This window comes from Neofelis nebulosa, chromosome 12, assembly GCF_028018385.1.
Source record: "Neofelis nebulosa isolate mNeoNeb1 chromosome 12, mNeoNeb1.pri, whole genome shotgun sequence".
In the NCBI taxonomy this organism is placed as follows: domain Eukaryota; kingdom Metazoa; phylum Chordata; class Mammalia; order Carnivora; family Felidae; genus Neofelis; species Neofelis nebulosa.
In genome coordinates, this window is record NC_080793.1 from 52,645,947 (window position 1) to 52,672,074 (window position 26,128).

Here is a 26,128-nt window from a genome sequence, read left to right on the forward strand (position 1 = left end):
TATAAATCAGAAGAAGTCAAAAAAGAAATGAACAACATGTATTCAAATCTAAGGGAAGAAAAGGATTAAAAAATGTTTGTTTATTTATTTTGAGAGAGCACAAGCAGAGGAGGAACAGAGAGAGAATCCCAAGTAGGCTCCATGCTATCAGTGCAGAGCCCAAGGCAGGGCTCAATCTCACAAACCAGGGGATCATGACCTGAGCCAAAATCAAGAGTTGGATGCTCAACTGACTGCGTCACCCAGGCGCCCCAAGTAAAGGATTTTTAAAAGGAGCATAAAAAATAAAATACAGACTAAGAAAAAAAAGTAATATTAAAGATAAAGATTGTTATTACATAATGATCAAAGAAATGACTTACTAGGAAGACACAGCAGCTCTAAAATGTTATATATTCAACAATATATTTATAATTTATTATAATTTATATTTTATTTTATTAAAAGATTTAAAATATAACATTAAAAAATAAATATAATATCTATATATTAAAAATACATTTTACATTTATACTTTATATAACTATTAAAAAAATAGTCCCTGCTTTTCCTCACTAAGATTATTTATTAAAAAATTGATGTTTACAGTTTGATGGGTATACTTACATATTTTTTAATATAAGAACTTTAAAAATTACGATCCTAGGATTACATCTATAGCTTCTCAGGTAGGTTACAGATTGATGGGAGGGGCACACACACATACACTCATCCACACAGTAATTACTGTACCCCATGTAACTGGAGGAAATCTGTATATGAAACTTATGATTGTTTCTTTCTTCTTTCCTTCCTTCCTTCCTTCCTTCCCTTTCCTTCCTTTCTATTTATCTTTGAGAGAGAGAGAGAGAGAGAGAGAGAGAGAGAGAGAGAGACCGACCGAGCGCAAGTGGGGCAGGGGCAGAAAGAGAGGGAGACACAGAATCCAAAGCAGGCTCCAGGGTCAGCACTGTCAGCATAGAGCCCAAAACAGGGCTTTGTGACCCACAAAGCACAAGATCATGACCTGAGCCAATGTTGGATGCTCAACCGACTGAGCCACCCAGGTACTCCAATACTATTTATTTCTTATAAATACTAAAAAGCAACTGATCTACAATGAAAACAAACCATTCAAAAGCCTGAGATAGTTTTAAGAAGGGGTAAACACTTTGTATTAGTTATCTGTATCATTCAAAATAAAAAATGATATTTATATGGGCGCCTGAGTGGATCAGTTGGTTAAGTGCCTGACTCTTGGTTTGGGCTCAGGTCATGATCTCATGGTTTGTGGAATCAAGCCCCATGTTGGGCTCTGCACTGATAGCACAGAACCTGCTTTGGATTCTCTCTCTCCTCTCTCTCTGCCTCTCCCTGCTTGCATGCCTACTCTATTGAAAATAAATAAATTTTAAAAAATTGGTACCTATATATGGTCATTACCATTTAATTCAGATGTTCAAACTCAACATACTTGATGAAACTATTTGCCCTAAAGAAAGGATTTTGTTTGTTTGTTTGTTTGTTTGGTTGTTTAGATTTTTTTATTGTAATTCCAGTGTAGTTAACATACAGTGTTATATTAGTTTCAGGTGTCAATATACTGATTCTGCAATTCTATACATTATTCAGTGCTCATCAGGATCAAGTGTACTCTTTAATCCCCATCCCCTATTTCACCCATCCCATGACTCATCTCTCTTCTGGCAACCATCAGTTTGTTCTCTATAGTTAAGTTTTCTTGTTCTCTCTTTTTTTTTTCCTTTTGCTCATTTGTTTTGTTTCTTAAATTCCACATGAGTGAAATTATATGGTATTTGTCTTTCTCTAACTGACTTACTTCACTTAGCATTATACTCTCTAGCTCTATCCATGTCGTTGCAAATGGCAAGATTTTTTAACTTTTTTTTTTTTTAACTTTTATTTATTTATTTTGAGACAGAGAGAGGGAGAGAGAGGGGGGTGCTGGGAGGGGCAGAGAGAGAGAGGGAGAGAGAGGGAGAGGGAGAGAGAGGGAGAGAGAGCGAGAGAGAGGGAGAGAGAGAGAGAGAGAGAGAGAGAGAGAGAGAGAGAGAATACCAAGCAGGCTCCGTACTGTCAGTGGAGAGCCCGATGTGAGGCTTGAACCCACAAACCACGGGATCATGACCTGAGCTGAAGTCAAACACTTAACCAACTGAACCACCCAGGCCCCCTCATTAGTTTGTTTTTTTTTTTAATTTTTTAAGTTTATTTATTTATTTGAGAGGGAGAGAGAAAGAACAAGCAGTGGAGGGGCAGAGAGAAGGAGAGACAGAATCCCAAGCAGGCTCCACACCATCAGTGCAGAACTGGATGTGGGACTCAACCTCATGAACTGTGAGATCTTGACCTGAGTTGAGATCAAGAGTCGGACGCTAAACTGACTTTGCCACCCACACGCACCTTCATTCTTTTTTTTACAGCTGAATAAATTCCATTGTGTGTGTGTATGTACATATAAATATACACACACCAATCCTCTTTGCCCATTCATCTATCAGTGGACATGCTTCCATATCTTGGTTACTGTAAATAATGCTATAATAAATACAGAGGTGCATGTATCACTTTGAATTAGTGTTTTTGTATGTTTTGGGTAAATACCTAGTAGTAATTACTGAATCATATGGTAATTCTATTTTTAACTTTTTGAAGACTTTCCATACTGTTTTCCACAATGGTTGCACCAGTTTGCATTCCTATCAACAGTGCATGAGGGTTACTTTTTCTCCACATCCTCCCCAACACCGGTTGTTTCTTGGGTTTTTGACTTTAGCCATTCTGACAGGTATCTTATTGTAGTTTTGTTTTGCATTTCCTTGATGATGAGTGATGTTCAGCACGTTTTCATATGTCCACTGGCCATCTGTACGTCTTCTTTGGAGAAATGCCTGTTCATGTCTTCGGCCCATTTTTTAATTGGGTTATTTTTTGGGTGAGTTGTATCAACTCTTTATATATTTTAGATACTAACCCTTTATCAGATAGGTCATTTGCAAATATCTTCTTCCATTCTGTAGATTGCCTTTTAGTTTTGTTTGTTTCCTTTGCTGTGCAGAAGATTTTTATTTTTATGTAGTCCCAATAGTTTATTTTCACTTTTGTTTCTCTTGCCTCAAGAGACGTACCTAGAAAAATGTTGCTATTGGCTGATGTCACAGTAATTACTGCCAGTGCTCTTTTCGATGATTTTTATGGTTTCAGGTCTCACATTTAGGTTTTTAGTCCATTTTGAGTTTATTTTTGTGTATGGTGTAAGAAATTGGTCCAGTTTTATTCTTTTGCATGTTGATGCCCTGTTTTCTCTACACCATTTGTTGAAGAGACTGTCTTTTTCCCATTGTATATCCATTCCTCCTTTGTCAAAGATTAACTGACCATATAACTTTGGGTTTATTTCTGGGTTTTCTATTCTATCTATTTCTATCTATTATGTCTGCATTTTTCTTTCTTAGTAGGTATTTTTTAAGATTACTTATTTATTGGGGCGCCTGGGTGGCTCAGTCGGTTAAGTGGCCGACTTCGGCTCAGGTCATGATCTCGCGGTCTGTGAGTTCGAGCCCTGCGTCGGGCTCTGTGCTGATAGCTCAGAGCCTGGAGCCTGTTTCAGATTCTGTGTCTCCCTCTCTCTGACCCTCCCCCGTTCATGCTCTGTCTCTCTCTGTCTCAAAAATAAATAAACGTTAAAAAAAAAATTTTTAAAAAAAGGATTACTTATTTATTAAGAGAGAGAGAGAGATAATGAGTGGGGGAAGGGCAGAGAGAGAGAAGGGGACAGAGGATCTGAAGTAGGCTTCATGCCAACAGCAGAGAGCCCCATGTGGGGCTTGAACTTCACGCACCATGAGATCATGAACTGATTCGAAGTCAGATGCTTAACCAATTGAGCCGCCCAAGCGCTCCTCTTTTTTTTCTTTTTAAGTAATCTCTACATCCAATGTGAGGCTCAAACCTTAGGACCCAAGATCAAGAGTCACATGATCTACTGACTGAGCCAGCCAGATGCCCCAATCTATGTGTCTATTTTTATGCCTCTACCATACTGTTTAGATTGCTATAGCTTTCTAATATAACTGGAAGTCTGGAATTGTAATACTTCCAGTTTTGTTGTTTAAAGAACATAAACTGTTAGTATGACAAAATACATTTAAAGAGAGTAATTTTTATGGTTTTTTCAGAAAAATCAAATGATTATTCACTAAACATTTAAGATACACTATGTGATCTTTTAGTAAATACTATTAATTCTTTAGGTAATTCTAAAAACATTATATATATTGTGCCTAAAATGTATGAAAATTAAGGTAACAATCAAATTAAAAATACTATATGTATCATACTATGACCTGAATGTTTGTGTTCCTCTAAAATTCATGTTGAAATTCTAACCTCCAAAGATGATGGTGTTAGGAGGTCAGAACTTTGGGATGTTCTTAGGTCATGTGAAACCCTCATGAATGGGATTAGTGCCTCTAAAAAAGAACCCCCAGAGAGCTCCCTCACCTCTTCAGTCATATAAGGATAAGACAAGATATCTGCAACATGAAAGAAGGCCCTTGCCAGACCATGCTGGCACCCTGATCCAGACTTCCAGCCTCTAGAACTATGAGAAATAAATCTCTGTTGCTTATAAGCTATACAGTCTGCATTATTTTGTAATAGCAGCCAAAATGGACTAAAACAGATGACCTTAAAGAACAAATACCATGTGTATACAGTCTCAAATATGAAAATAGTTTAAGGTATCAATATTAAAAGTTAATCTCAAGAGTAAGAAAATAAAACTCCAAAATATACTTGCCACTTACATCAGTGAATATCTGCCAACGGACACAAAATATTTTCTCTTAACTAACATTCTTGCTAATTGTACAGTAAAATACAATGACAATACAAGAAAAATATAATTGCTGAAAGATGTAAAAAAAAACACAAATATCTATCAGTGGATGAATGGATGAACACAATATGGTATATACATACCATAGTATTATTCGGCCTTAAAAAAGGAAAGAAATTGTGACACATACTACAACCTGGAAAAACTTGGAAGACATTATGACAAATGAAATAAAACAGACAAAAAAAGAAAAACATATGATTCCATTTTCTATAGGATACCTAGAATAGGCAAATTCATAAAGACAAAAGGAGAAAAAGATAAGAGCTGAGAGAAGGGGGAATGGGGAGCTATTATTTAATGGGTACAGTTTCATTTTGAGAAAATGAAAAGTCCTAAACATGGATGGTGGTGGTGGCAGGACAACAATGTGAGCATATTTAATGGGACTTAACTGTACACCTAAAAATGGTTATAATGGTAAGTTTCATGTGATGTAAATTTTGCCACAATAAAAAATATATATCCCCCAATTTAGGTTGGTAACACCGCAAACAAAAGTACAGTAAAACCTGGGTTTGCGAGCATAATTCGTTCCGGAAACATGCTTGTAATCCAAAGCACTTGTATATCAAAGCAAATTTACCCGTAAGAAATAATGGAAACTCAGAAGATTCGTTCTACAACCCAAAAATATTCATATAAAAATGATTACAATACTGTCTTATCATACAAAATAATAAAGAAAATACAAAATATAAAGAAAAATAAACAAATTAACCTGCACTTACCTTTGAAAACCTTCATGGTTAGTGTGGGGGAGACAAGAGAGAGGAGGGTTATTGTGTAGGACAACTTTCACTATCACTGATGGAATCACTGCTATCTATTGGCTCAATGGAATCTTCCTCTTTTCGTGCAACTTTAACAAGGAACCTATCCAATGACACTTACTTTTGAATCCTTTTGAGGATTTCATGGAAATGTGACATTGTATTATCATTAAACAGATTCATCACTCGCACTGCTACAGACTTATTTGGGTGGTGCTTTTTTACAAAATTTTGCACTGTTTCCCACATTTTACACATTGCCTTAATCTCATTTGAAGTAAATGGATCCTTCCACCTTTTTCTCTTCCTCCTCTGCAAACAAGATGCAGACATAGACTTATAAAACCTTGCAATTTCAGCCACTTGCATACCTCAATAGTACTTCTCAATGATTTCCTTCTTAACTTCCATCATAATCATCTCCTTCTTCTTACCACCTTTCTTTTCAACCTTTTTCTACATGGGAGCCATTGTGTATGTTCGCATGGATGTTGACTACAGTACAGTATTAATAAACTCTTGTCATATACTATATTTAATGTAATTGGCAATAAGGCAGCAGAGGAATGGGTCTATGTCTGCAGGCAGCCTGACCTAGAATGAAGCAAAGCATTCCTAAGCTTACTTTTGTATGGAAAAGCAAAGTACTGTCCATAGGTGCTTTGAAGTGACAAAAAATACACTAGCACCAGTTGTGGACACTTGAAAAACCACTGATTTCTGCCAAACACCGTGGCCTGAGATTGAGCATCAGAGCATGGGAGACAATCACCCCCAATCCCACAGAGAGAGAGAGAAGAACCATTGTCTCAGTTGTGACTATGTGACATTTGGTGTCACGTATTACTCGTATTACAAGACATCAGTCATTTATCAAGTTAAAATTTATTAGAAATGTTTGCTGATCTTATGGAACACTCACAGAACAAGTTACTCGCAATCCAAGGTTTTACTGTATATTTTAGCCAGATCCATCTGGCTAAAGACAAAGGGGAAAAATGGAAAGAATCGGGGAAGATGCAAACACGGAAAGGCACAGCAAAGCTTTATCTTCATATCAATCAAATTTGTAATTATATATTTGTGTGTTTATTGATTATTATTTATGTTCTCCAATAAACCAAAGGCCTGTGAGGCCATAATGTTCGTGTTCTGCTCAATATTTTACTTCCAGTGCCCAGCAAATTTATTGAATTAATGACTGAAAGCACCACAATACAAAAGGTCACAGATTCAGTACTATGAACTAATATTATAAAACTCCATAGTTTAAAAATCCTTTATTTTTCCCATTTTATTTACTTAGCTATAATGTTTACTTGCTTCCAGACCCCAGTACTTTAACAGAATCATGAGTGTTTTTAAAGCCTATCTATAGGCCTCAAGTTGCATCATGTACTAGTAACATACTAGAGATCAGGTCGATGAGGGACCCTAGGCTTCGGTGCTCTAACAGCAATGAATTAGGTTTCATGCTGATCTTGTTCTGAAACTTCTCACTCTTACTTATGAAGACTTAATATGTAAATGAGTTTCCTTCCTTATGTATCCAACATCAGTGGCTGAATTTCTTGTCTCCAATACTCAGTCTTAAAGTAAGTGAGATTCAAAACTTGTTTCCACATAGCCTTGAAATCTGTTGCCTTCCAATAGACACTGATAACTTGTACAAGCCTTGATTATACTAATACACCAGAACTCATATTCTCATTTGCACTTGGCTTATGATAGCCTGTACTGTTTGATGTTGAATTGATTTCTCAAGGACTGATACATTTAAATTCTTATCTTATTAATTCACCACATTATAACTTTTACATGTGATCATATAGCCTGTTTGTCAAAGCTGTAATATGGACCAAAGATCTAAGTATGAGTTAAAACTATAAACACATAGTAGAAAACATGGAGGTAAATCTTTATGTCCTTGGATTCGGTGATAGCTAGATATGTATATGAGTATGACACCAAAAGCATAAGCAAATAATAGTAATAATAATAATAATCAAGCTTCATAGAATTAAAAACCTTTGTATATCAAAGGAAACTATTATGAAAGTAAAAAGACAACCTACAGAATGGGAGAAAATATTTGTAAGTGTCTAGTAACCACAACATGCAAAGAGCTCTTGTAACTCAAAAACAAAAAGAGAACCCAATTTTTTTAAATGGCAAAAGACTTATATAGATATTTATCCAAAGCAACACAAATGGCAAAAAAACACATGCAAAGATGTGCAAAGAAAGACTAAGTGTTAACTAGAATGGAGGGCAAATGGAATCTCTGTAGATTGCTGGTGAAAATACAGAATGATGTAGCCACTACGAACACAGTCAGGCAGTTCCTCAAAAAGTTAGACATATACTTACTATATGACCTAGCAATTCTGCTCACAGGTTTATATCCCAAAGAACTGGAAATAAGTATTCAAACCAATAGTTGTACATAAATGTTCATAGTAGCACTATTCATAATAGCAAAAAAGTAGAAGCAACCCAATTAGCCAACAAGAGATGAATGAATAAGGGGAACCTGGGTGGCTCAGTCGGTTGAGCGTCCCACTTTGGCTCAGGTCATGATCTCACAGTCCATGGGTTCGAGCCCCATGTTGAGTTCTGTGCTGACAGCTCAGAGCCAAGAGCCTGCTTCAGATTCTGCATCTTCCTCTCTTTTGCCCCTCCCCTGCTCATACTCTGTCTCTTTCTCTCTCAAAAATAAATAAACATTAACAAAAAAAATTAAAAAGAGATGAATGAATAAATATATATTTATTGTATACAGTGGGATATTATTCAGCTGTAAAAAGGAATGATGTATTGAGGCATACTACAATGTGGATGATTCTTAAAAACCTTATACTAGGCGAAAGAAGCCATATGCAAAAGGTCAGATATTATATGATTCCATTTATATAAAATATTCAGAATAGGTAAATCTACAGGGATAGAAAACAGATTAGTGGTTGCCAGGAACTGAAGGAAGGCAGAAATGGGCAGATTGGGAGTGACTGCTAAATGGATATGGGGTCTCTTTTGAGGGTGGTTAAAATGCTTTGGATTAGATAAAGATCATGTCTATACAACACTATAAATACACTAAATGTCACTAAGTTGTATGCTTTAAAATAAAACTAATGTGTAATTCTTACAGTGCTAACAGTTATCCAAAAATACATGTGTTTGCAAAATATGTCATGATTTAGCAGACATTTTTTTTGAGAATTTTATTTCCAACTCATGTTAGAGAAATTCAGTTCCTAATCCTCATTTCTATATATGGAAAAATAATATTTGCACTGAAAGAAAACAGGGAGTCTTGCTTTGCTAAAGGAAAAAAAATAACTGAACTTTTCCTACCATAATATTTTGATTTTAGCTCCTTAAAAATTATTACTATTGTATTTTATAAAATATTCTTTGACATCATGGCCAGCATACATTTAATGTTTAAACCGAAAGGAGATGGTATTCCATTGACCTATAGCTTATCTACTTTTTATCATTAAGGAAAAATGATCAAAAGATAATTGAATTGAAGAAGACTTTAGTTATGATATATGGGGTAGAATTCCCTGCTTCTATAAAATAAAATTGAATTTTTAAATTATGAATTCTAAACCCCTTTACTACTGGCCCCAACTCTACCCACCTTCACTGACAAATTCACCAGCCAAGATTCTCAGCATCAAATAGGAAAAGCATCAGTAATTCTTTGCAAATATTTTACATTCTCATACTGATTTTCAGGTAAGAAACAAAAAAGTGAAACAGAAATGATAAGAAGGGGGTCAAGATGTTCAAGTGTGCTATATGAAGAATTTAGTTTTTATTTTAAGAGCAATGGAAAGATGCTAAAGGGTTTTAAACAAGGGAAAGTTATGTTCTTATATGTATTTTTAAAAGATCATCCTGCAGCATTAGGGGGAAAATGGATTCAAGGGTATAACAGTGGATGTAGGGAGATATTTACAAGTTTATTCTACATGAGCAGGAAAGATATGATGGTAGTTTTTGGACAAGGGCATTGATAGTAAGAGTGGAAAAACAGATATATTTTAGAGATATTTGTGATATGGAATCATTAAGACTCTTAGAAGGAGGTCAGATAGAGGGATAAATCAGTTATAACCCACTAGGTTTCTGGTTTGGACAAATGGACAAATCATAATGCTATTTTCCCTACTTTATGCCACTACTATTCCCTTATAGCTCTTATCGCCCTTTTGCTTGTTTTTGCTGTTAAGCTGTATGAGGTCCTGATAAAAAAAAAAGGGTGGCATATTATTTTTCTGTGTTTACCTGGACCTAGCAGAGTACTCAGATGTAGCATTTTTATATAGGCTATGGATTAGTACAAAAAGACCAAAATTACCCACCCACTGCAAGTTCCTGATTTATTTAGCCAAAGATGCAGATAAACATCCAGTGAATGTCAGTATACCTTCCCTTGACTTCAAGGACATGTTGAATTTGCAATATAAGAAAAGCTAAATATCCTGTGGCAACTGCACCTCTTTTTATAGTTTTATATCACTACTCAGAAATAAAGTACACAAATATTTTTGTCTTTAGGAAAATGTTAACTTCTTCATTTAGGAGAATGTTAATATGACTTTGTTGGTTCATAAATCTAACTCAGTTATAGTAAGGCAACATCCTCAACTAAGTGGAAAAGCTGAGTAAGCCTGGCATTTCTGCAAGCTTTCCTTGCCTCTCACTACCTCGCATCCCAAAGAATGGTTTCACCTCACTGGCACATGGCAGATGGCCCTAAAATAAATCTCCTTAAGAGTTTGCAATTATTCTTCTTCAATACACCACTGTATATTCAATCCATAGCTTATGTGTAGCTCTGAATTATATTGTTTAAATAGTGAATAAATGAAAATATATGAATATTTGTTAGATAAATACTGAGGGAACAAGCCAATTTATTAGCTCATAGATTGTGAAGTTCTTGGTCTTTTATAATAACATCATTATGATCTAATAAGTACATATATTTTATGAATATAGGAACTATATTCCATGCAAATTTCTCAAGTCCTCACATTCTTATACTACAGCAGCAACATACTGCTGACCATATTCAATGGTAGAAACACTATAGTATGGGTCAGTGGTAGCATCATTTCCTTTAACGTATTTTATAAACTGACTTAGAGCTGCCACACAATTTTTTATTAGGATCTTCAAAAGTTAACTCAACTTTTAAGATTGAATTTGGAAGTACTATTCAAATTTGGTTGGAAGTAGTTTTAGTAGGACATCTTCTTTTATATGTTCTAGTCTTAAATAGTCAGGGCTAAGTATTAAACTAGATGCCACATGTATGACACAAAAATAATACTGCCTGGTCCACAGAAAAATAAGCTAATACTTCTAGTCCCTGACAAAAAGAAGTAGACATGTCTATCCCTATTCATCCCACTAGTTAAATATAAAAACCCTGAATGTGATAACACAAAACAAATATTAGAAAACTCTGAAAGGCAGGGAAAAGAAGAAGGACACGAGAGGGAGGGACCATAGGAGTAGAAGAACAACCCACAGTGATAAATTCTCTGGCTTTCTTCTTTCCTCCCAAATATCTCAAAGTAGGTACTAGAGAAATCCACAACCTCAAAATGCTAATGGACACAAATAAAAAACAGTCTCAAGCAAATTCTGCCCTCCCTAGCCAAGGAACTGAGAAATGGGCAAACAAGTAGGACAGAAATCATACTGACAATAACCACTCTATTCCCGCCATATACCACTGCAAAAAGGAATTAAAAAAAAAAAATTCTTGCTATTTCTGTCAATAAAGGAAGGTCAAACGAGAAGCCTGAAGTTCTACCCTCATCAAGTACACTGAGGCACCCCTTCACACATCCTTTAATGCAGTGTCAGCAGGGGTCAAGTTAGGAGCTAAGACTGCCATCACTTCTCCCAGTATTGCTAGGACCCTCTCCCTTAGACACAATATCATCAGAGATCTATTAAAATAAAAGATTTAAATAAGATCTAAAGTCTCAAACATAAAACACTCCCAATGGAGACAAGTGAAAATCACTCATCATACCAAGAACAAAAAAATCTCAACTTGAAGGAGAAATTGTAATTAATAAATACCACCACCAAGATAATAATGCACATGTTAGAATTAATTGGCAAGGATTTTTTTTTAAAGTAATCTCTATGCCCAACGTGGGGCTTGAACTCATGACCCTGAGAACAAGAGTCACATGCTCTACCAACTGAGCCAGCCAGGTGCTCCTTGACAAAGATTTTAAAGTAGCCATGATTAAAATGCTCCAATAAACAATTATGAATGATCTTGAGACAAATAAAATAGGAAGTCTCAGCAAATAAATCAGTGATATAAGTAAGAATCAAATGGAAATTTTAAAACTGAAAGTTATAAAAACCAAAGTAAAAAACTCAATGCATGGGTTCAACAGCAGAGGAAAGAGGAAAAAAATCAGTGAACTTGAAGACAGAACAATAGAAATTACCCAGCTTTAATGACACTGATAAAATAGGCTTAAAAATAAAATGAACAAAGATTCAGGGACCTGTAGGTTAATACTAAAAAATCTAACATTCATGAAAATAGAGTTCCGAAAGGAGAGGAAAAAGAATGTGGGCCTGAAAAAAGTATTTAAAGAAATAAAGAGGAAAATTTCCCAATTTGACAAAGAGCACAAACCTAGAGTTTCAAGAAGCTTAGAAAATCCCAAACAGAATAAACCAAAAGAAATCCATGCCAACACAGGTCATAATTAAACTTCTGAAAAGTAAAGACAAATGAAAATGATTGGAAGTAGTTAAAGAGAATGATGCACTCCCTTTAGAGGAATAATTAAAACAACAGTGTATTTTTCATCAGAAAACATGGAAGTGCCAGATTTTTCAAGTCCTAAAGAAAAAAAATGCTAAACTAGAATTCTCTAATCAGTGAAAATATCCTTCTGGAATGAAGCTGACATGAAGACATTTTAAATAAAGGAAATATTAGAGAATTTGTTGCTAGCCAACTTACCCTAAATGAAAATCTAAAGGAAAGCTCTTCAAACAGAAATAAAATGATAAAAGAAGAGAACCTGGAAGGTCAGAAATGAAAAAATAACGGTGGAAAGGCTAAAAACATCCTTCTTTTGAAGTTTTAAAATTGTGTTTGATAGTTGAAGCAAAAACTATAACATCGTCTAATGAGGTTCTCAATGCCCCAAGTAGGTAAACCTATAGACACAGAAAGTAGATTACTGGTTACCTAAAAGGTGTGGTGGTGGTAGAGGAATTGGGGAAGTAACAGCTAAGTGGTGTGCGGTGTGGGGGAGGGGATAAATGAGAATGTTCTAAAATTTATTGCAATGGTGGATGTATAACTCTTTGAATGCACCAAACGTCATGGAATTATTCACTCTCTATGGCAAATCACATGGCTTGTGAATTATATTTCATTAAAGCTATTAAAAATTGTCAGGGACTATTTCTGGATAAATCTATAAATAATTTTCAAGATAAGAAACTTTCTTATCAGCATAAGACTTTAGCACTAACAGAGTGTAGTGTACTTTAAGAGGTCATTGGAAGTACACATTTTAGTCTGACATATCATTTCCTTAAAAGTTTATCATCATATGGAAAAGGTGTAATCTAAAGTTACATGTGTTATCATATAATATATAAAGTATGAGTCCGATTTTCAGCTAAAAAAATTCAATGATATTTAATTGCATTATGCCACATGATGCTAAATTCTAGTAATCTAAAAGACATCAGGCTTTCAAAAAAACTGCATGCTCTTGATGTCAAAAATTAGCTGTAAATGAAAAAATAGTTAAGTAGCAGAAGAGGCTAATTATGTTGGTTTAAGTCCTTTAAATTTCAAAATAAAAAGTGTTCTGTCTTTGCCAAGCTGAATATAATAGCCTGTGAATTATAAGATCAAGCAAGAAAACTGTATGTTTTCTAAAATATGAGTATCCTTCATCAAGTTTTATACTTAGGGTAGCTAAAAGACCTATGTGGAGGGATCAGCATTAAGCCCAAAGGACAGGCAGTGCACAGCAAGAAAGAAAGCAATTCCCTCGTGTCTTTTGCAGGTCACTACCAAGGACCATGTTAGCAGATCCATACCAGACCCTTAACAGGCAGTTCTGCTGCTACCAGTAATTAGCTTGGACAGCTCTGGCTCCAAGAGTAGCAGCAAGGCTACACCATAATGAGCTCAGCTGGGATTAGCAGGACAGGGCAGGGAACCAAGAGAGCTCAGGCATTCTGCATTGCGTATGTATCTAGGAGATCAAACAAGGATGGCTGGCTAGGTTATCCCCTCTCCACCTCATTCCAAAAATGAAGCACGGCAGTGTCTAAAATACAAGCTAATGAAGAGCGACACCTCCAACAGATGAGAGCCACATTAATTAACACAATCCCTAGATCATATTATACAGTTTCGGCTAGAGCTAGCAAATGTGCAACTTGTTATTGCATTATACATATATATATATTTAAAAAGCTATTCTTTTTTTTTCTTTATTTTTATTAACAAAAACCAGATTATTTCATTTTCAAATTTTATAAGGTATTTCTCTCACGACCTTTAAGCCACAAAAAATTTCTCCCAAATGTTTATCTAAGTCCATGTTGTTAAAAAAGAAACTCACTTTTGAATCATTAGCTCCTGGTTCTCCCTTTTGAAATAGGCCAGTTCATTCCACACAGCATCAGAATCTTCTTGGCGAAGTTGTTGGGGATCTGCTCTCTTTATTTTTCTGATAGGAGTCCTATTTTTAAAATGAAGTTGTTTTCTTCCTTAATATGTTCAAAGTGCAATGTAAATTTATTTATACATTCCCTAAAATTTAAAAACATATATTGACCAAATTTCTAAATTCAAGCTCACTATTTATGGAATGAATTTCCTCAAACCTAAGTATGTAGAAATTAAAATCCTGTGTGAAAATTTCCAAAAGACTAACCTGCTACTACAGAAAGCAAACTTTTAAGCAGAAATATGACAGTCTTAGGTCTATTTCTCTCTATTCATTCTAGTAATAATAAAACATATATTGCAGGATGGCCACTTTCTAAAAAAGGATTATAAGCAATCAACTCATCTAGAATTTTTTGCCAACCAATCTGAATGCTGTATATGCACTTTCTCTTAAAACAAGCTATCATCAGTAAATATGTCAGAAAGTAGTTTTCACACTTCTAGTGACTACTAAAGTTAGGTGAGCAGAGGCTAAATGCAGGACAAATTGCTTTATCACTACTTTACTGACAAGTGATACGAAACATTTTCTATTCTTCAAAAGAAAAAAATTAGATGTGACAATTACCTACAAAACATGCCAAATGCCCTTTATGTTTTCATTTTCTGTACATAAAACAAACTCTTCGTTTTTATTTTGTAAAAGTGCTGTACTGGCCAATTTAGAAACAGTATTTCTCTACAGAACAGACCAATGTGTATCATCAACATTGCCCTAAAGGATCCATCTCAAAAGATGAGAGGGTAGTAGATTTTCTGTACTCATTCAGTCCTTTGCCCTCTGTTGATACTGTTAACAGGGGAGCCACTTACGACTAACCAAGATCTGAACACCTGTTCAGAGCAATTGAACTGAGACCGCCAATTCATTCAGATAAGCTGCAGAACAAACTGATGGATAGTAAAGATTTTCAAATTGCATACTAGGTTGAAGTAGTTTTAAGATAGTTAACTATATATGTGAATTTCATATTTCTCTGGTCTTTCAATTAAAGAGTTATAAACTTTGTATTACCATTATTTTATTTATTTACTTTTTCAATCATTTGGGTATGAACTAATTTTGCATTAAGTTATCTACTTTACTAATCTACTCTATTGATATTTAAGTGTATACAATAATTCATAATCACCTACATTATGAAATCTGCAAATGATAGGAATATCTATAGTTATTGCTAGCATATTTATCTGCTTTCATTTATTGTATTATCTATTCAAAACTTCACAAGAAAGATTTGAATACCACGTAATTTCTTTAAAATCAAACAAAAGCCATTAAAACACCTATACGATGCTACTCGATTCCATTTAATATTTAGGGAAATGCCTTTATGAGCTATGTAACTCACATGCCACTGCCTTCTTCCCACTGTTTTAATTGCTCTTTTACTGCTCTGTAGTTGGTCTGTAACATCTGTAGCCTTTCCTTGCGTTTTTCATGGGCATCTCTTAGCTCATCATTTTCTTGGCTCTGTAGAACACAAAAAAGCAAGTACACAAGTTTTAAAAAGTATGAGTATAATGTTGCAAATAAAAGGTTCCCATCTAAATATGAAATTTGAAAGTAAACAGTAAATATAAATTAATTTGTAATACTTATTTAAACAGAAAAAAGGGAAGGATTCTTAAAGTCACAAAATAGGTTTGCTTAGTAAATTCAACAGACGCACAGCATTTTTTTTAAGCTTAGTAATTTCAAAATTTTGCTGTCAAATTAGTTTCATTCCTTTCCCTGTAGTCAATTAGTACACATACAAATATTTGAGTCAATTTTACAGAATTTTAATTTCTTTTTCAACAAAAGGATTAGTCTGTATATAACAAAATTTTATTTTCGTAATTATAAATGCATAGAATTAGTGTAAAAACACTAATCGTAGTAAGATCAATGCTTCTGCCCATGGATTTATGATTCGCTTAATACAAAGCATAGGGATTACACAGGAGGAAAAAAATCAGTTTGGACCTATGTCTGAAGTAGCATAGTGTAACATTCTGGGCTGCATTGTACAGAATCGAAATGGAAGAACTGGGCTTTGTACTCTTGAAGAGGTCATAGAAACATTACTGGGTTATACCATTAAAGTCAACAACTTCTAAGTGTTCAAAATAGAGTACATGAAATATGTCTTCGTTTAGATATACCCACAAAAAGGAACTTATCAAGGCCAAATTTTCAGTTCCTAGAGGATGTATTTATGTTACATATGCACTGTTTCTCAAATTAAAGTAACTCCTTGAATTTAACCATGTGAATTTCAAATTTGTTTTTTAAACTTCTTCATATTTCTATATGAAGGAACCTGTATAGTTATTTAGTGGAGGCAACAGGTACTCTCTAACATTACGGTGAGGTGAAATGAGTAGGCACATGGCAGTCAGAAAAATCTGAAATTTATTCTTAGAGCTTTCTCATGTTGGCTGAATAGTCTTAAGAATACTATTTAAATTAATTCAATTTCTTTTTCTGTAAAATACTGAAAAGAGCACAGAGATTTAAATAATGATGACTAAATTAAATGAGCAAATACGCAGGTAAAGCCGCTGGCACTATGCTTGCCCGGTAGAGGCACAAAGCAGAAGTTAGCTTTCTTCCCTTTCATTTTCCCAGGTATTAACTGATGTCCTTATCATGAAGAAGCCAAATTCATGGATTCCTGAACCATCTACCTCTCATCTCAACAGTGAGATAATACTTACAGAGTTTGCATTATTTTACTGCAATTCTACCTGTCTCAACAGTATGGATATTTTGTCATTCCACTTTGAATGTAGGTCTAGTAGGATAACTTCAATAAATCTCTCAAGTAGTTATTAGGAAGTATCTGAGTCCTGTGTGCACCAAGCGTCTGTATGCCATCTGGAAATGGAAGTGCTTGATGAAACGCACGAGAATGGCATCACTTGAAACGGGCAAAATCAGAATAAACGTTATCCTGAAGAGCTTTAGAAGATAAACAGATTACAGATACTGCAAACTTGCTAAAGAGTAGCATGGTTTAATACCATGGTTAAAAATTCAGGATACTGAATTGAATTTTGTTCATTTCAACTGAAGAACCATATATTAAGAGTCTATTACATGCAGAGTGTTAAGTGCTGATAAGAGTTCAACCCTTCCTGCTCACAGTTAGTATATTTTATCTTGACATAGTTACTTAAATTCAGTGTGTCCCAGTTTCTCCATCTTTAAAATAAAAGCTATTTATATCTCTCCTATTCTAAGACAAAAGAATGATTTACCCCTTTTAAGAAAAAAATTTTAATGTTTATTTATTAACAGAGTGTGAGTGCTGGAGGGGCAGAGAGAGAGGGAGACACAGAATCCAAAGCAGGCTCCAGGCTCCAAGCTGTCAGCACAAAGACCAATGCTGGGCTCGAACTCACAGACCACAAGATCATGACCTTAGCTCAAGTCTGATGCTTAACTGAGCCACCAGGCACCCCAGGATGATTTACCCTTGACCTTAAGTTTTCCCTACTGTTGGTAAACAATCCAAACATCACTTTACTTCTGTAAATGATAAGCTTTCTAATCTTATGTGAAATAATTTAAATTAACCAAATAGAAAAGTAATAATTAATAATGTTACTTCCTCAGAAATGAAGATAAGTTCATTGTGTTTATTAGAATTCTTTAAGAACTAATCAGATTTATTAGGATTTTAAACAGGATATACTATAAACTTATTAATAAAATAATTATAAGAAATGTATAGGTATTAAAAAGATTCATGTCAAAACACAATTTTCTTTTCTTTTCTTTTTTAAAGTTTACTTCTTTATTTTTAGAGAGGGAGGGAGACAGAGCATACACACAAAAGAGAGAGAGCGAGCACGAACAGGGGAAGGGTAGAGAAAGGGAGAGAGGGACTCTGAAGCAGGTCCTGCACTGTCAACACAGCCCGACATGGAGCTTGAACTCATAAACCAAACTTACAAACCAAACCTTGGCTGCTTAAACTGACTGAGCCTCCCAAGTGCCCCCAAAACACAATTTTCAAATAAACATAGTTAAGCTGAATATTTTGTTAAATTCTAAAATAGCTTTCTCTAATTACTCTTCATTGAATCAAAATCCTTCCCCACAAACTCTTATTTTACAATGAATTTCTTAGAAATGATTACATACAAACCCAGTGTTTTGGAATCATTAAAAGTCTGTGTTAAGAGTCCCTAGAAGCTCTGAGTAAAAAGAATTTAAAAGACTGCCCAACAACAAAAGACGTGAATAGACACTTCTCCAAAGAAGACATCCAGATGGCCAACCGACACATGAAAAAATGCTCAACATCACTCATCATCAGGGAAATACAAATCAAAACCACAATGAGATACCACCTCACACGTGTCAGAATGGCTAACATTAACCACTCAGGCAACAACTGTTGCAAGGATGTTGGAGAGGATGCGGAGAAAGAGGATCTCTTTTGCATTGTTGGTGGGAATGCAAGCTGGTGCAGCCACTCTGGAAAACAGTATGGAGGTTCCTCAAAAAATTAAAAATAGAACAACCCTATGACCCAGCAATTGCACTACTAGGCATTTATCCACAGGACACAGGTGTGCTGTTTCAAAGGGACACATGCACCCCAATGTTTATAGCAGCACTATGAACAATAGCCAAAGTATGGAAAGAGCCCAAATGTCCATCGGTGGATGAATGGATAAAGAAAATGTGGTGTGTATATATACAATGGAGTATTACTTGGCAGTCAAAAAGAATGAAATCTTGCCATTCACAACTACGTGGATGGAACTGGGGGGGTATTATGCTAAGTGAAATTAGTCAGAGAAAGACAAAAATCATATGACTTAACTCATATGAGGACTTTAAGAGACAAAACAGATGAACATAGGGAAGGGAAACAAAAATAATATAAAAACAGGGAGGAGGACAAAACAGGAAAGACTCATAAATATGGAGAACAAACTGAGGGTTATTGGAGGGGTTGTGGGAGGGGGGATGGGCTAAATGGGTAAGGGGCACTAAGGAGTCTATTCCTGAAATCATTGTTGCACTATATGCTAACTAATTTGGATGTAAATTTAAAAAAATAAAAAAAAATAAATTACATAAAGCTACAAAAATAATTAAATAAAAATAAAAATAAAAATGATGTTAAAACATTCAATTATAGTGGTACCCACTGACCACCTGCATCAAAATTACCTGTGATGGTTATTAAAAGTGTTTTAGCCCACCCCCCCAAAAAAATTTAAAAAAATAAATAAAAGACTGCCCAACAAGTAAAAATTAATCAAATGGGATATCCAGATTTTTTGTGTTGTCTTTCACAAAAAATCTTCTGTTAAGTCTATGGAACAAATGGAGTTTCTTATTGTTAGTACTATCATTATTTTAGCATTTTACAGTACTGTCTCAGCTTCCACTAATCACTGAATTTATACCCAATATTTTCCCTAGTTCTTATAGAGAAATCAACTATCTTAGGCTATTAAACCGAAGATTAAGACTCAATAAAAATTTCCTGAGTCCTAAATGTCACCCACAATATGCCAGACTCTGTCTTAGGCATAATACTTAAACAAAGCACTCACCGTAGCCACCTCTGTAAAACTTTGGTGTAATGTATTTCATATTAGCAAATAGTTTTGATTTTTCTATAGTAATTGAAATAGGGGGCTCCTTCCATTAAGTAGTGATTATGGGAAAGTAGTTTTATAGAGGAGCTTTCTCCTTTAATAACGCATGCTTCATAATTTACTACAACTAATGCTGGAGTATTTACATATTCCTTATAAAATTACTAAGATCTAAATTATTACAAATGAAAGTAAACTAGGGATTATTTCACAAATCAATTTGATAGGCATAATTTATAACAATTATTATTTTAAAATGCAGTTTCATCCATAGATTTGTCCTTTGAGAATGCTACTAACAAATTTTAACACATGGGTTAAATAAGTCCTAGAGACTATTGTTCCTTTGGCCTACTTTACAAATAGACAGAATTATAGAGATATGTAAATATAGGATAGATAAATAGATACATAGATAGATAATATATATTCAAAGAAAAACATTTTTCCCTATTTTAGTGCAAGAACAGATTTAGCTGAAGTCTTCAGGCAAAAGTTAACTATCTCAAAAGAAATATTTAATATGTAGAAAGAATAATCAAAATATTTTTTTATAATATTATAACAAATACAAATTAACCATAGTTTGGATTATGATTCTTTAAGTCTCATTTGACCATAATTGCCTAAGTCAAAACCATAGTACTTCATTTGGGAAATACTGTACCCAAAGATCTTATAACAAAATCAAATGTAAAGACTGAAAGATGTATTTAATATCACTAATCGCTACACTTTCCCAAGAGGATACACTCAAAAATATCCCAAGGGCAGTCACTGAATTAGGTCCATTTATTAATTAGATCACTCAATAAAAGACTTACTGACCACCTTCACTATATTTTGCAATTAAACTAGCCAAACTAGAGGCTCTAATTTCTATATACAAACAAGTGTGAAGGACTAAAACATTAGAAAATATAAAGATTGTAACAAGGGACTTTGTTTCATGGTATCTGCAATTTTACTTTTTTTTTTAAATATATTTTTTAACGTTTATTTATTTTTGAGACAGAGAGAGACAGAGCATGAACGGGGGAGGGTCAGAGAGAGAGGGAAACACAGAATCTGAAACAGGCTCCAGGCTCTGACCGGTCAGCACAGAGCCCGACGCGGGGCTCAAACTCACGGACCGCGAGATCATGACCTGAGCCGAAGTCGGCCGCTTAACCGACTGAGCCACCCAGGCGCCCCTGCAATTTTACTTTTGAGTTCATAAGAATAAAAATGAGTCTTGATCTAATCTACTAATTTGGTCAAAGGCTCCATGACAGGCATGAGGCAAACTAAGAATATGAGTACTGTTAATAAAACAGTGGCTCAATCTTCACAGAATAATAGCGAGGTTTTTAAAAAGTTAAAAAAAGAAAAACCTTTCATAAAATACCAAGGATTCCACGGATGATTAATTTTAGCAAAGTGTATAAAGTTGAATGTATAAAGAATGCATATTAGAGCATTGAAAAATAAAAAGACATATAAACTATATTCAAAGGACACACTGATGTTATTAAATGGTATAGAAAAGTGCGAATAGAATCAAGTTATCAAATGCATTAAAGTCCATAAAACAGAGATTCATGGCATTAGTGATCCCAAGAATAGTAAAGATTTCATAAAACTCAGATGCATTGCTTTCCAAATTATAGTTTATACATTGTTAGATAACTACACTTAGGAAGTCAGGATTTGGAAATGGTTGGGATGTTTAGAATAACAGTTTTCAACTCTTTTATTACTATTGGTTCTTTTATTTACAACTTTGGTCACTCATCTTGAAAATATGTACAACAATTCACAGAAATAAGCTAAACAAGATAATGTACAAATATTTTTACATAATTCATTACTAGTATTAGAATAATATGCATGACTTACTACTGATACAGTAAGGAGCATTTCAATATATCAAAGTGCACATACATTGTTCCATGGTAGAGGTTATCTGGAGAAGCTTATTTGTCCTGCTTTCCCTACAGTCCACCTTGGTGATCAACTTGGGACCTAAATATATCTACTGCAGGGGACCTAGGTGGCTCAGTCAGTTAAGCATCTGATTCTTGATTTTGGCTCAGGCATGATCTCACAGTTCATGGAATCAAACCCCGTGTCAGCCTCAGTGCTCACAGCTATTTACTGTGCCATGGAGCATGTGTTTAGTTTAGTAGTTCCAACAGGTATCTTCCATGGACAATAGTTTTTGTGAAATATTAATAGGTATATTAATATACCTATTATTAATATAATCAAGTAGATCTGGGAAATAAATTATACCTTTCTATAGATTCACAGTACACATTGATATCTTAACAGCTCACAGAATAAAAAGAGATTTTAATCCACTGCTTATGATAATTGAGCACAGAACATTTTTCTCTGTCATATTCCCATTAGCTTCTGGCAGAGCAGTATTCAGTAGAATACTAGTATGGGAAGGCCATGATAAATATCAATAGGTATTAACGGGTAATGGTCTACAAAAGGAGCACCATGACCAAAAAATGCATATTAAAAACCATAAGACACTGTTGGGGGTTGAAATAAATCCCCTTCAGAAAGGTATGTTCGAGTACTAACCCCTTGGTATACGTCTTTACAGAGGTAATTAAGTTAAAATGAGATCCTTAGGATAGGATAGGTCCTAATCCAATTGACTGGTGTCTTTATAACAAGGAGAAATTTAGACACACAGAGAGACACACACATTGAGGGAAGATGTGAAGTATGAAGACACAGGGAGAGTGCCATCTATACATGGAGGAACACCTGAGACTATTAGAAACTAGAAGAGAGAAATGGATTCTCTCCCTCACAGGCTTCAGAAGGAACTAATCCTATGGACATCTTGATTTTGGAACTCTGTGCCCTCCAGGACTTTGAGTCAATAAATTTCTGTTCTTGTAAGCCAGGCAGGTTGTGGTAGTTTGCCATGGCAGCCCCAAGAAACTATTACAGACACATCATTACTTCTTATCTTACCTTATATTCACATGCACTTGAGCAACAGTAATAATATTAATACTAAAGCCTAATTAAGAGAAATACAGGAAGAAGTTTCGTGTCTTCACTAAATATGATAGGTATACTTACTAAAATAAGGCTGTAAATTAAAAAGTATCCTGGACCCAATCACTCTCTTTGGAATTGCTTTTACTTTACAGGTTTTGTTTACCTACTTCTTTGGATAAATGGTCTTGATTATAGTGCTTTTTTCATTCAACTATTTTGCTCTTTCAAAACAAGAAATCCTTTCCTACTAAATGACAAAATACAGTGAAAAACATCTACTCGCATTTTCCCCTTATCTTGCAAATCTATAGAAGAAACATACATTTGAAATTCATAATTATCACTAACCAACTTCAAAAAGGAATACAGAAGAAGTATAAATGAAAAAGAAATTGTGTGAAGAAAGAATTGTACTCTGAAAATAAGCTTGAAGCCTCATCCAAAAGTGTAGTTGTTAGGAAAAAGCAGTAAGAAATTAGTACAATGCTTCTGAGACTCTTTTTCAAGCAAGAAATTCAAGAGGTAGAAGAAGATAGATCTAAAAATATCTTAATTGCTCTATTCCTTCCTGCCATGTCCAAGACTCAGAGAGTTTGGGGGCAAGTACGTGGAGATCTGTTACTATTGAGTGGGATATGTGAGTTAATTTTATGTGTCAACTTGACTGATCAGATATTAGGTTAATCATTTTTCCTGGTGTATCTGTGAGGGTGTTTTTGTACAAAAGGAACATGTGAATCAGAAGACTGAGTAAAGCATACTGTCCTTCCCAAAGTGATAGGATTCATCCAAATCACCAAAGGCCTGAGTTGAATAAAAGGCTGCATAAGAAAGAATGCTTTTATTTATTTATTTATTTTTTTTTTGCTTTTTAGCTGAGACATTGGTTTTGTCCCTTTGGACTCAGATTCAGATTGGGACCGGAACTTATACCATCAGCTTCCTGGTTTTCAGGCCTTTGGACCCAGACTGAAACCATACCACTGGCTCTCCAGCTTTCCAGTTTGACAACTGTAGATCTTAGACTTCTCAGACTCCATAATTGTATGACCCAATTCCTTATAGTAAATCAATCTATCTATGTCTGTTTCTCTCTTTCTCTCTCTTGAGATAGACAGATAGGTGGATATAGATATATAGATATAGATTAGATATAGATCTTTTTCAGAATAATGACACCTCATTAGGAAAACTGAAAGGGTTCTATCCTACTGGTTCTGTTTCTCTGAAGAACCCAGATTAATACAGGATAGAAGCCTTGGTATGTGAATTTCAAGAATTATGCAAAAGGAGGAAGATGATAACATGGCTTCCTAAACATGCCCTTAATATCCTGTGTGTACTCCCATGTTTACACTAATGTACTAGATTCAAACTGCTCATATAGCATCTTCTTAACTAGAGAAAGGGTCTTGAATGATAGTTATCTAAGAGTCTCCTTTTTTACAAGTGACTTGTTTGGCTAGTTGCACTGCTCAGTAAGTTGTTATTGGGTAAACAAACACATTAGCAAGTAACTCCAGGTGTGGGACACCTAGCTGGTTCAGTTGGAAGAGCATGTGACTCTTGACCTCAGGGTTGTGACTTCAAGCCTCATGATGGGTATAGAGATTACAAAAAATAATAATAATAAATGAACCAAGTAAACAAATCAGTAACTCCAGGTGTATAAATTTCAAGTAGGTTAAATACTAGCAAGTTGATGTCATCTGATCATTTTATTTTTTGTAGAAAAAGAGATGATAATTTTCCTTTCTTTTAGAACTAAAGTTTAACTCTGTATAAATATAAGTTATTGTTTAGTGGAAAGGCAGGAAAAAGTATTAATTGTAGCTTAGGTTAACTATACCTCAAAACCATATCTTATTCCACAGCACACATAATATAAGTCAAACTTTTTTCTCCCTAAGAATAACCTATATTATATGACAAAGAATCTGAGCTTTAAATGTATTGGATTCTAATCATGTGTTAAACAATGGTCTTGTCATAAAATGTCTTAAAACTATTTGAGATTCAATTAAATGGCTACTTCTCAAACAGTATAGGCCTTTGGGTAGTCCTGCATAAAGAATCACAAGTTTAGCGATATTAAATTCAGAAAAAATAAAAGCCCTCAATATAGTCAAATGGAAAAAATAACATATTTGCCATTTTAACTATTTAATTTGTCTTTAAAGGACAATTGTAAGTGACTTGAGCTAGGTGAGTATAGTTTTTAACTCACTTTTCTTTTTATATGCTTATCACATATAGAGAACTATGAAAAATTCTCTACTTGCTATAGTTCTATTTTTTTTTTTTGTCTCTGAGGAGCTATAAGAAATTTATTCCCAATATTAAGCCAAAATCTTCCCAAATAATTTTATTTTTTTACAATTTTATTTTTTTCCAAACAATTTTATTTTTTTTCCAAACAATTTTAAAGTAGTGGATAAATATTTACTTACAAGCAGCAAATTTTTTTTGTTACTTTATTATCCTAAGAAATCTAAGACAGAAGACCAAACGATGATACATTTTTATACACGTAATTAAATTCAGGAAAGATAAATGATAAGCAGTGATTTGTAAAGGGAATGTTTACTTTGGTATATCTTTATCTTTGCGAGGTTATTACTAAAGAAATGATTTAATGTTCACCTTTAGTTGTAGCGCCTTCTCTAAGTTTTCAATCTTTCTTTCAGCTTTCCTCAGCTTCCTCAGCTCCTCTGAGTCTGTGAAAGAACTCTTTGGGGACAAAGACCTTGAACGTTTCACAGGTGGTTCCTCGAGAATAAAACAAGGACATGGTTGAACTAGTTGGAACACTGGATTATGAAAGACATGCAAAATTAAAGAACAAGTAATTTTGAATACTAATAATGAATTATAAAAAAAATCCTGCATGGAATACCAGAGAAATAACAAGCGGAATTACCACAGTGCTACCGCTAAAGGTTTCTCTGTGACTCGTTAATGAGAATATTCATTTACATTTACATTGTTTCTTTCAGAATAATGATGTCCCATTAGGGAAGACTAAAGGGTTATAGACTCAGAAATGCAAGAAACCTCATTACAAAGGAGGGG

At 34.5% G+C, this 26,128-nt stretch overlaps 1 protein-coding gene across 4 annotated transcripts in view; it reads right to left on the minus strand.

The window, feature by feature from the left end:
* CNTLN (centlein) overlaps window positions 1-26,128 on the minus strand; it is a 315,313-nt gene that overhangs the window by 130,633 nt on the left and 158,552 nt on the right. For all 4 annotated transcript variants that reach the window (XR_009251688.1, XM_058695263.1, XM_058695264.1 and 1 more), the window contains exons 10-12: window positions 25,700-25,825; window positions 15,790-15,911; window positions 14,328-14,447 (exon numbers count right to left, since the gene is read on the minus strand). Coding sequence is in view for 3 of the 4 variants with exons in the window: in XM_058695263.1 (XP_058551246.1) it covers window positions 14,328-14,447; window positions 15,790-15,911; window positions 25,700-25,825 (368 nt within the window). In the remaining variant the exon portion in view is untranslated. The remainder of the gene's footprint in view (window positions 1-14,327; window positions 14,448-15,789; window positions 15,912-25,699; window positions 25,826-26,128) is intronic.